The sequence below is a fragment of the Macaca mulatta genome, chromosome X (assembly GCF_049350105.2).
Source record: "Macaca mulatta isolate MMU2019108-1 chromosome X, T2T-MMU8v2.0, whole genome shotgun sequence".
Classification (NCBI taxonomy): Eukaryota; Metazoa; Chordata; class Mammalia; order Primates; family Cercopithecidae; genus Macaca; species Macaca mulatta.
This window is the reverse complement of record NC_133426.1, coordinates 109141069-109153410: the sequence shown is the minus strand read 5'-3', so window position 1 is coordinate 109153410 and position 12342 is coordinate 109141069. Positions and strand designations below refer to the sequence as shown.

Genomic DNA, 12342 nt, shown 5'->3' with positions numbered 1-12342 from the left:
TCCCCTCAAGGCCTGTTTGAAGACCCTAGTTGTTCCTTTGAGAACCTTTGAGCCCTAGTCCTTAATCCTTTCAACTGAGGACAAAGGGTTCATTCACCAGGACACCCAATTGTAGTTGAAGAGCGCTCTTTCTTTTTGTCCGTGGGCGAGAGTCAGGTCTTACACAGCTTGCCTCTTGTTTTCTCTCCAATTCCAGATAACATCAAGATGCCGAAGACTGAGGAAACTGTGTTCCAGAATGATCCCAGTGTAGCAGAGAATGGGGCCCCTGAGCCTAAAACACCAGGGCAGAGCCAGAAAAGCAAGAGTTTCTGTTTACATGACCAGTGTCCTGGTAGGTCTAGAATCATGTCATCACTTTTTTTTTTTTTTTTTTTTTTTTGAGACGGAGTCTTGCTCTGCCGCCCAGGCTGGAGTGCAGTGGCCGGATCTCAGCTCACTGCAAGCTCCGCCTCCCGGGTTCACGCCATTCTCCTGCCTCAGCCTCCCGAGTAGCTGGGACTACAGGCGCCCGCCACCTCGCCCGGCTAGTTTTTTGTATTTTTTAGTGGAGACGGGGTTTCACCGTGTTAGCCAGGATGGTCTCGATCTCCTGACCTCGTGATCCGCCCGTCTCGGCCTCCCAAAGTGCTGGGATTACAGGCTTGAGCCACCGCGCCCGGCCTGTCATCACTTCTATGGACAGCAATTAGGCTAAAGGAATAGACAGCCTGTGATTTAAGGGCCTTTAAGGGATATAGAAGGCTCTTGCAACCCTGCATTTTTCCTTACTAATCCTTCTGTTAGTCTTCTTTTGGATTATTCTTTCTCTTGTCTTTCTGCCCCCTCTAATTTTTACATGCAGGACTTAGGCCCCTAATGGGTAAGTAAAATTAAAAGATTTTGGTTTTAGAGAAAGAGACCAACAAAGCAAATTACTTGTGTTTTACAATAGTCGAGAGTGATTTAGTCAGTTCAAAGCATGGGAAATAAATAGCATTTTTGTATTTTGATTTTGTAAAGTGTAAATGGTAGATCTAGGACAGATCAGAAGTGATCCAAATTATCTGTTGCTTCAATTGTGTTCTGTCCTTTTCCAGGGGTGCTTTGTTGACATAAAAATTACCACTGCTCTGGGGTAAAATTATTTAGATCCTTAATAATAGCATTTTTATGTGAACTTTGGGACTTTAAATCTTTTTCACACCTTATATTAGGCATTTGAAGCTTTGGCTTGACTAGTCCAACCTCACAGGAACTCAAATTGCAGTTATTTTACAATAATCTCCAGTGAATTTAACCAAAGATTAATCTGCAGACCTCTCCAGATGTAGCAGTTTGATCTAACCTCTTGAAGACTGAAGCGGGAAAAAGTATGAAGTTGAATCACATGTGTTTCTCTGGTGGCCACTTGGGGCCACTGCTAGTAAGCAGAATGGCACAATTCAGACTTCATAATGCCTCTCAAATAAATGATGTCTTAATGAATTAAGTAGATGGTGTATTTTAACATATGTAGCTTTTTCGTTAGGATAGAAAGGAAATATCAGTTGATGAGACTAACTTTTCAAGAAAAGTCTCATCGACTGTTTTTTAATGAAAAATAAATGGGCATACATAGACCATCTTCTTGGAGTGAGTTTTAGGATTCTTATATGTGAGTTTTATTATATCTTGAGGATCAATAGTTCTCTCTCACCAAGTTATGAAATTACATTGAAATTGAGTTACAAAATCATTTTATTGCATATTTTATTTTACATATCAAGTAATAATTGTAACTACTATATATACTTTGTTCCACTACCGAAAGTACTCTGCATAATGAATTTAGAACATTGGTTCCCAAATTCCAATGCCGGGCTGTGACATAGTTCTTACCAATATTGAATGAAATAAAACAATAAAGATGTTGTAATGAGTTTTCAAAATAATGTTAAATTGATTCAATTTAAAATTATTCTTAATGCTGACTGTGTTTTCTTTATACTTTCTGAGGTATTAAAATATGTTTTCTTCTTATGAAGTGATTATTTTGATGATGTAGGGTAGTTTTCTTGTTTGTTTGTTTGTTTGCTTTCATGTCCATATGTGGAAAAATAAAAATTGTTCTAATCATTATTCGTCACTCGTGTTTTGAAATGTTGTCTGTTGAATCCCCAGATTTGGAAACTACTGTTTTAGAAGCAGGATTCAGCTTTAGAGTCATCTAGTAAGATTTGTGTGGTATCTATAAGGAGATTTTAGCCTTCATCTTGTGTGTAGCCCCTGAGGTAGGAAGAGAACAGTGGGAACACAGTTACTTTTAGATACACGTTAATTTTACAAATCACAACTTATTCATTGTTTGCTGTGTTTTACTTATGGTTTTACATTTCAAGTGGAAGGTTTTGAAATCTGTTTTATGTTTTTCAAAAACTAATTTCTTCCTCCCATGCCTGACTTCTCTGAGATGTTCAGTGTTACTGAAGAGCAAGGATTTCAGAAAACTTCTAATAGTAAAATGTTTGAATGAGTCTGTGTAAGATCCGTTTGATGAATCTAAACTTGGGAGCCTTACTTGGCAGAGTGAATCTCTAAATAAAATAAAAATTCTCCTTCTGTGGGTTCCCTGTTGATGATGGTTACACTTTTTTTTTTCCCCAGAGAGCAGACCTGATGTCTTTTCTGTCACAGATCTGATAGAGACAGTTAATGAAGTTTCCAAGCTGAGCATCGCACATGAAATCGTAGTAAACCAAGATTTCTATGTGGAAGAGACCATTTTACCTTCAAACAGGTACAGATTATTCAGGTTTTTTTCCAGTTTACTCTTCCTGGGGCGTAGGTACATAGCACAAATGGCTTTTGGTCAGGTTTGAAGCATCTTATTAATAAATTTAATGGTTGATTATGTCTTATATAGTACCAACAAACCAGTGTAATTATAACTTTTAAAGGGTCAAAGCAGCAAATTATATTTAAACAGGTAATAAACCACTCCAGTTACAGGTTGAACATCCCAAATCTGAAATCCATGATGCTCCAAACTCCAAAACGTTTTGAGTACCAACGTGATGCTCAAAGGAAATGCTCATTGCAGTATACTACAAGTATGCTGCAAATATTCCAAAATCCAAAAAATCCACAATCTGGCTAGGCGCAGTGTCTCACGACTGTTAAGTTCCAACACTTTGGGAGGCCGAGGCAGGTGGATTGCCTGATCCCAGGAAGTCAAGGTCAGCCCGGACAGCATGGCAAAACCTTGTCTATGCAAAAAATACAAAAATCAGCCGGGCATGGTGTGCATGCCTATAGTCCCAGCTACTCAGGAGGCTGAGGTGGGAGGATACCTTGAGCCTGGGAAGCAGGCGTTGCAGCGAACTGAGATCGCGATCACACCACTGCACTCCAGTCTGGGCGACATAGTGAGACCCTGTCTCAAAAAAACAACAACAATAATAATAATCCGTAATCCAAAGTACTCCCGTCCCAAGCATCTTGGAAAAGGGGTATTCATTCTGTATTGTCAGAATGTTCATTTCAGGATCTTAGTTAATAATGAAACATAGAGTGATTTTTCAGATCTTTTCAGACAGACTTGGAAGAAGTAACTCCTAGCCGTTCATCTTTTAATTGTCTACAGATTAAAGAGACGCAGATGAGTAGATTTTCTAATAGTGGTTTTGTTCAGTCTTCATGGGTAGGAAATTTCAGGGGACATTTCTGCTTCATAATCAGTGTAATAAAGATTCTGCAAATCAAGATTAGATCCCTGTCAATAAATAGTGTGCTTCTACAATTAGGCTTTATATTGGTTTCTCTTAATTATATTGATATCGCAATATATGATTAAGAATCATTCAGCATTTATGGATTGAATGCTTCTAGTATTTATTAAGAGTTAAATGGGTTGATTTCTTTGTCTGAGTCTGTATTTTATGGTATTTCTAATTTCCCACCTTAAATGCTTCTGTTATTTTGCCACTTTTGGGATTCTGTTACATAAAGCACTCCTCGCTTTGTCAGTGGTTCTCTTGATCTTCATACTTCTTAGATTTGCCTTTGCCTGTTGCCAAGGATGGCTTACCTGAAGGAAGTTTTTACCAAAACACAGGTCTTGTAGCATCTCCCTCATTGCCTTTATAGTCCCTGGGGCCTGAGTTAGATTCATTTTTCTCCTGGTAGGGGTGTAGAAAAAAGTGAAACTAAGAGAATGAAGGTCTGTTAAAGTGGCTAGGGATCTCAGGGGGTGGGTAGATGATGCAGGAGGAATGATATTATTTAGGGCTTGAATTTCACTGTGTATTCAAATTAACAGGCTTTTTCAAATGTAGTAATACAAAATGTATACTGGATAAGAGGTTGAAATAGAGTTTGGGGTTATACATTATCTACAGATAATTGACAATTAGTTTTCCCTTTGGGCTTATAAAATTATACTAAGCACAGTTATTGTTTTTTGGTGAAGACTTTCTTAATAAGGTAACACTTGAATTGAGTCTTTTCAGGTGGTTTAGGGGAGAAGGGACTCTCCTGGAAGAGGAAATGTCATTTCAGAGGCATAGAGGGATGGAAGACAATTATATATTAATTATAAGTGGACTGTTATTGTTAGAGCACAGGACGTAGGAGGAGAAAGAAAGTTAAGGTAGGAGAAGTGGCAGAATAGGATCGTGAAGGGTCTTAAAGGCCACGTACACTGCTAGAGATAGGCAGCTTCTGAAAAACTTTAAATGAGTATGCTATTATGATCAGATTTCTATCTTAGAAAACTCATTGATTTTATCAAAAATATGTATCATTGTTGGGGTAAGGTTTTGTAGGTAGAAGGTGGCCATTTAATAGACCATAGCAATAGTTCGGGAAAGAGATGACAGTGGGTGGGGACTGATTCCAGAGATATTTATGAAGCAAAATCTCTGGAATTTGGTGACTGAGTGGATAAAAGACATGAGGGGAAAGGAATTAAGAAGGGCTGCAGTACATACCAGATAGATAATAGTTGAACTTTCACAGGTTAGATTGTTGTGTTGGAGGAGAAACTTTGAATTTTTATTTCATATATTTATTAATCACTTGTGTTTTTGTAAACAGAAAGCATACATTACTATTATATATATGTATGTGTACATATACACATACACATACATATATGTATGTGTACATATAGCTATATGTCTATGTACCTATACACATACACATATGTATGTGTAGATATACACATGCACACACATGTGTAGATATACACATACACATATATGTATATATACACATATACACATACCCATATGTGTGTATATACATATACATATACATACACATATATGTGTGTGTATATATATACACACACATATATGTGTGTATACATAACACATATATGTATACTTAGACATACACACATACATATGTGTATACATATACACAAATATATATGTGTATACATTCACACATACATATGTGTATACATATACACAAATATATATGTGTATACATTCACACACAACATATATGTGTATACATACATATACACACATATATGTGTATACACACATACAGATATGTGTATACATACACATACATACACAGATATGTGTATACATACACATATATATGCACAGATATGTGTATACACATATACATATGTACACACAGATATGTGTATACACATATACATATATACACACACAGATATGTGTATACACATATACATATATACACACACAGATATGTGTATACACATATGCATATATATACACAGATATGTGTATACACAGACACCCACACAGATATGTGTATATACATATACACAGATACCCACACAGATATGTGTATATACATATACATACATACCCACACAGGTATGTATATATACATATACATATATACACACACAGATATGTGCTATACATATACATATATACATATACACAAACATATGTGTATATATATATTTTTGAGAACGAGTCTCACTCTGTCACCAGGCTGGAGTGCGGTGGTGCTATTTCAGCTCACTGCAAACTCTGCTTCCCGCGTTTAAGCAACTCTCCTGCCTCAGCCTCCCGAGTAGCTGAGACTACAGGTGCCTGTCACCACGCCCAGCTAATTTTTGTGTTTTTAGTAGAGACGGGATTTCACCATGTTGGCCAGGATGGTCTCAAACTCCTGACCTTGTTATCCGCCCGCCTCGGCCTCCCAAAATGCTGGGATTACAGGGGTGAGCCACCACGCCCAGCCTACTATTACATTTTTTAAAGAGAAAAAGTCTCAGATTTCTGGTTACAGAACTAAGTATACATGAGGAACAAATATAAAGAAGGAAGATCAGAAGTTCAGTTTTGGGCTTGCTGAATTTAAAGTGTCTCAAAAGACCTTCAAGTATTATCAAGAGATAAAGTCCTTTCCTAGATTTCAGGCCTGAAGGAAAAATAGCATCTGGTTCAAAGTTTTAAGTCTCTGGCTGTGGAAACTAAGTCACACATCCAGGCTAGATGCAGAACTAGCGTTAGAAGTCAGAGTCTCAACTCCTAGTTTATGGTTCTTCTGCTGCAGAAAGAGAGCATCTCTGGAACCCTGAGGTACCCTTCTGAGAGAATTTAGCCAATGCTTTTCCATCTGAGACTAACTTCAGTTTATTCAGCCCTTCTCAAGTGTAAACATAGGTCCTCCTAGCCTGTCAATTTAATGGTCTTTCATAATTTTAAATGTTGTTTGGGAAATTATGATCCTGTATCAATTCTCTAGGTAAAGAGCAATCTGCTCATTTAACCCTTCTTATAGTGTAGAAGGCAGGTTTGCGGAGGCAATGTACAATGCTTTTTGGAACCATCTGGAGGAACAACTATTGAGTACTCCTCCTGACTTCACCTGTGCTCTTGAACTTCTAAAAGATGTTAAGGAGGTGAGTAACCAACTCCCATTCGTGGATGGGAAGTTCCTGGGCATCTCAGAACCTTGGATCGTCAATGGCTATTAATATATCAAGTAGCATACTTTTTTATTAACGTGACCTACTACTTAAATAGATAGGATGGGGCAGCTTCCATTTTATTTGTATGAGATGAAACTTGACCATTGGGCGATTACTATAACAATATATAACTCAAATAAACAAATTCTTACTGAAACCCCACTATGGTCTATGTGTTTCAGAAGCCCAGAGATGAATAGGAGAGCCCTTGCCCACAAGGAACTTACCTGTTTGAGTCAAAAGGCTATTTCAAGGGAACCTTAAAGATTCCAAATTTGCTACTTTATCCTCACACTTTGGAGTAAAACAATCTAAAAATGTCTTTATCCTTTATTAAGAATGACTCATCTCCTTGTGGTGGTGTGTATTTCATATTTCTAATATCCTACACATTTAAAACCACATTCTTATTTTTATTCATATTTTTACCTCATTCTACCTAAAAAATAATAATGACTACTACTACAACTGATCCCAGTGAAACCTTGAATGGTAATTGTCCTCTAAACAGAAAGAAATAATACTCTCTAAGAGAGTTAGAGACTCAGTTTTCTGCCCCCAAGAAGACATAATCTGGGATGCCTTTGGCCTAAGAGTATAGTTCATTGGAGAAAGTTTGAGGTTCTAAACAGAACTTGGCTCCTTTGATTTCCTTTGTTGGGCAGACCTTGCTATCACTGCTATTACCATGGCAGAACCGCCTAAGAAATGAGATAGAAGAAGCTCTGGACACAGATCTCCTCAAGCAGGAAGCAGAACATGGAGCCCTGGATGTCCCTCATCTTTCTAACTACATTCTCAATTTGATGACTCTGCTATGTGCACCAGTTCGAGACGAAGCGATACAGAAACTAGAGGCCATAACAGATCCAGTACAGTTACTGAGGTGAGAGTCTAGATGTGCTGTCCCCCAAATCTGCCTTAGACCCTGTGCTGGAGAACTCTGAGCCAGATGCTGTGATATAGCCCCTGTCTTATCTAGCTCTTGACACTGTGCTGGAGAACTCTGAGCCAGATGCTGTGATATAGCCCCTGTCTTATCTAGCTCTTGTGTACTGACGACCTGACTAACACACCTTTTCTCCTTTCTGGATTATTGGCTTTTATTTTCCAAGGACAGTCTCCCAGGGTTCCTTTGATGATCTTTAGATCAGTTGGGTCTCCTTTATGTCATGATACTGTTAAGACATTAAGGTACAGTAATTCTTTCTCCTATAGATTGCAAATTGCCTTTTCCCAGATGTTGTCCTGTTTGTCCCAACTCAAACCTTGTGAGGGGACAGGAAAGAGGATTATCCGTGTTTCACAGCTAGAAGAACCAGGACCTGGAATAGTAAAATGATCTGCTCAATGAGTTAGAAATTCAGTCACCCACATCCCAGCTACCCACATATAATTGTTAACACCTTGGTGATTTTCCTTTCACTGACTACCCTTTTTTTTTTTAAGGTGACAAAATGATTACAGGTGAAAGACCTCTAATATGGTAGTTAAAGTGTCAGGAGGTATAACTGTCCTTAGTTTTGCCATCAAATCACTCTATGGCCTTGGGTCACTGGTCACAATACCGTTATTCATAAGTTGAAGTAGGACTATTTGTTTTTAAGGCTTTTTCTAACTCTCAGATACTCTGCTTTTATGGCTCCTTGCTTGGATTCCACCCTTCCACACTAGATTTCCTTTAATAGTGTAAATGTTCTGTTTCTCCCTATGGCAGGGGCATCTTCCGTGTTCTGGGCCTAATGAAAGTGGACATGGTGAACTATACCATCCAGAGCTTTCGACCCTATCTGCAGGAGCATTCCATCCAGTATGAACAAGCTAAATTCCAGGAACTCCTTGATAAACAGCCCAGTATGTTTAAAATTTAAGGGCAAGAGAGGGGAAATTCGACCTCAGGTCTGCCTTCTTATAGCAATAGAGGCTATTTTCTATTTCTTGAAAAGGAAGATTCTTCCTTGGGCAAGGGGTAGGGAGAGGGAGTGTTTCTCTAAGATCGAAAGATCTACAAAATCACTTCTTTATAGACCAGGAGTATGTCTCAAAGCTGTCCTCTTTAAGCCTTGGAATTTTACGATGCGTATTTCCTTCTCGTCATAGGTCTCCTCGATTATACCACAAAATGGCTAACCAAAGCAGCCACAGACATCACTACACCATGTCCGAGTTCTCCTGAGTCACCTAGCTCCTCTCGCAGCGTGGCGTGTTCACTTCCAAACGGGGCAGGTAACAACTCAGAGCCCCCGAGTCCAACAATGGTGCTATACCAAGGCTACCTGAACCTCCTCCTCTGGGATCCTGAAAACGAAGAATTCCCTGAGGTAGGGATGTGTGTTGGGGCATTGCCTTGTTCTATGCTATTCAGTGCCTCCATTGAAACCCTCCTCTTCTGATGGGCTGTCCTTCGCTCCCTCACCAGACTCTGCTGATGGACAGAACCCGGCTCCAGGAAATGGCGTTCCAGTTGCACCAGTTAACTGTCCTGGCCTCAGTCTTGCTAGTGGCCAGAAGCTTCTCTGGTGAAATTTTATTCAGCTCATCTGAATTTGTGGATAGACTGAAATGCATCACCAAGGCCCTAACTGAGGAATTTATCTCCAGGTAAGATTCGTAGATCTCTGTTAGAGGGGAAAATGTGTGGTATTTGGGACATAGGTAATATCAATACTATTATTGCTTATTCTTCATCACAAACCACACAAAGGCCCTTGGAAACGATCTGCAAAGATTTTGGTATCTTTGATAAGTTGTATTGAGGTTTGGGATACAGAAAATAAAACTTATTTTCCAAAGAGGAGAGTGTGGAAGCCAGTTTGCTGCAAATATGCCTTATGTGCTTGCTAAAAATGCATCATTATATACTTGATTGAATGACAGTGGATTTGTGCTATGTGTATCCAGAAGTTGATCAGTTGGTCAGTGATAGTGACCATTCACTGCATGTGGGGGCAGGGATATTATACCAAAGTAAAAGGAGGAGTTGGAAGTCCAGGCCTCTTAATTTATTTGCAATTTAATTGGTGGGGTAGGAGAAAAACCGTGAAAAATATCCAATAGAGTCTTAAAACAATATTTAAATACAGTTGATGGGACTGGAGAATGCTGAGTAGATCCAAGGATGGAACCGAGCCCTTGCCCAATTTACTTTGTTTTCATCGAAGTGGCGTATGGTGCTGTATGTTTGGATCAAGTGGTGCCTTGTGGGTAACAATGAGTGTATGTCATCTGCCCGGTGGCTAATGCTGTCTTCTGGTGGCAGAGAGCCGGAATTCTTCCTGGAATAGGCCTGGTTTGTGGTATGAGGCTCTCCGGACTTTGTCCCTCTGCCAGGCCCACTCTGCATTCTATCCCTCATTATCTAGGCCTGAAGAGACTATGCTGAGTGTGAGTGAACAGGTGTCTCAGGAAATCCATCAAGGCCTTAAGGACATGGGCCTCACTACTCTGAGCAGTGAAAACACAGCATCTCTCCTAGGCCAACTCCAGAACATCACCAAGAAAGAAAACTGCATTCGGAGCATTGTTGGTAAGAATCCCCATGGTCGTCGTGCAGAAAAGTGGCAAGAATGTGGGGGGTGCGGGGGTGGGTAGACCTTACCCTGAAAGTGAGTTACCTAACCATTTAAAAATGAAAAGGCATGATCATTTGGAAAGTTGTTCACTTTAGTTTCCTCTTCTATAATGTGCATGGTTCAAATAGATCTTTTTCAATTTGGAGAATGCATGTATGGTTTGAAGGCAGCTCTGCACCCAAGATATGTCATTCACAGGTGTTGGATACTGTCACAGTAACCCTACGAATCATTCCTGGTATTTTCTTTTTTCTCTTCTTTTCTTTTCTTTTCTTTTTTTTTTTTTTTTTTTTTTTGAGACAAAATCTCACTCTGTTGCCCAAGCTGGAGTGAAGTGGCACGATCTAGGCTCACTGTAACCTCAAACTTCCGAGTTCAAGCGATTCTACTGCCTCAGCCTCCCGAGTAGTTGGGACTACAGGCAGGTGCCACCATGCCTGGCTAATTTTTTTGTATTTTTAGTAGAGATGGGGGTTCACCATGTTGGCCAGGTTGGTCTCGAACTCCTGACCTCGTGATACGCCTGCCTCGCACTCCCAAAGTGCTGGGATTACATACGTGAGCCACCGCACCCAGCCCGTTCCAGGGCATATTCTAAATGTCGGTCAAGATATATGGAGAAACCCTTTCTCTATCCTCTGCTTTAAGCTACCATTTGGGCCCCTATGCCTCTCCATGGAAGTGCTGTTGAGTTAGGCTGTAGGGTATGTTCCATGCTGGAATGGAAGCAGCACACTTGGCCAGCTTGCTTTGAACTTTAGCATCGGATCGTAGCCTGGATTGGGTGTATGGGCCTGAACGTGGTGCACTGGTTGCAACATGTGTTGTTACTTTCAGGTACCGGGTCTACAGTCCTCTTATTAAGTTAAATGTGCACTAGGATCTCACGTCCAGCTACATAATCTTATGAACTCCCTAGAAATTTACTACCTCAGCATCTTTTGATCATGCACTGTCCTTTGGGAGCTTGATGGCATTCCACTCCCCCAAACAAACAAAAATCACATGTATACAGTTTACCCGAATGAGCGGAGAGGTCAGTGAATAACTCTGTTAACGCAAAACTTTGGTGAGCAGATAGAGCAAAGGCATTGTGAATTTCTTCTGAACCCTGTTTGTTCCTCTTTTCATTGTTTTCCCCTGCTCCCAGATCAGCGGATCCGTTTGTTTCTCAAATGCTGTTTGCTTCATGGCATGCAGGAGTCTCTGCTACACTTTCCTGGAGGCCTCATTCTCATTGAAAGGGAGTTGGCAGAACTGGGCTGGAAGTTTCTCAATCTGATGCATCATAATCAGCAGGTATTTGGCCCATACTATGCTGAGATCCTAAAAAACATCATCCATCCAGCTCAAGCACAAGAAACAGATGTGGAGCATAACTGATAGTGCTGGACCCCAGCCATGGCAACAGGGATCCAGGAGAGAGAGGTCAGCATGTTTCTGGGAGGACATCACCTGTGGTCAGTCGAACACTCAGCCCTCTTCCTTGCTACAGCCAGGACACAGGGATGCAGGGGTCAAGCATGTAAACACCAAATGGCCCAATCCCCTTCACTAATAAACTTCTGAGCTGCAAGAAAATTTCAGTTCCTCCTGTGTTCTAGCTAAAGTCAGGTTCTGCACCCTCATCCCCTAACTAGCTGAGTGAGAATCCAGTGGGCCCTCCGTTTTCCCTTCACTGGCTGATCATTCTTCAGTATGCTTGCCTGAGCTGGAATCTGGGCATCAGGTACTGGTAAGGGAAAATCCTGGGACTGTATAGAATAACGCCCCCTCAAAACTGGGAAGGAGCTAAGAGACCAAAGAATGACCCGGACAAGTTCAACTTGATAAGTAGATGAA

General features: G+C 40.3%; 1 protein-coding gene across 1 annotated transcript; it reads left to right on the top strand.

The window, feature by feature from the left end:
• Positions 1 to 207: 207 nt before the first annotated feature.
• On the top strand, positions 208 to 12015 carry TCP11X2 (t-complex 11 family, X-linked 2). The gene is made up of 9 exons (XM_077988474.1): positions 208 to 334; positions 2656 to 2758; positions 6739 to 6859; positions 7594 to 7814; positions 8646 to 8782; positions 9029 to 9249; positions 9348 to 9529; positions 10291 to 10454; positions 11651 to 12015. Exons 1-9 carry the CDS (start codon positions 208 to 210, stop codon positions 11881 to 11883), a joined length of 1509 nt encoding a protein of 502 aa, XP_077844600.1. The 3' UTR covers positions 11884 to 12015.
• Positions 12016 to 12342: the final 327 nt, after the last annotated feature.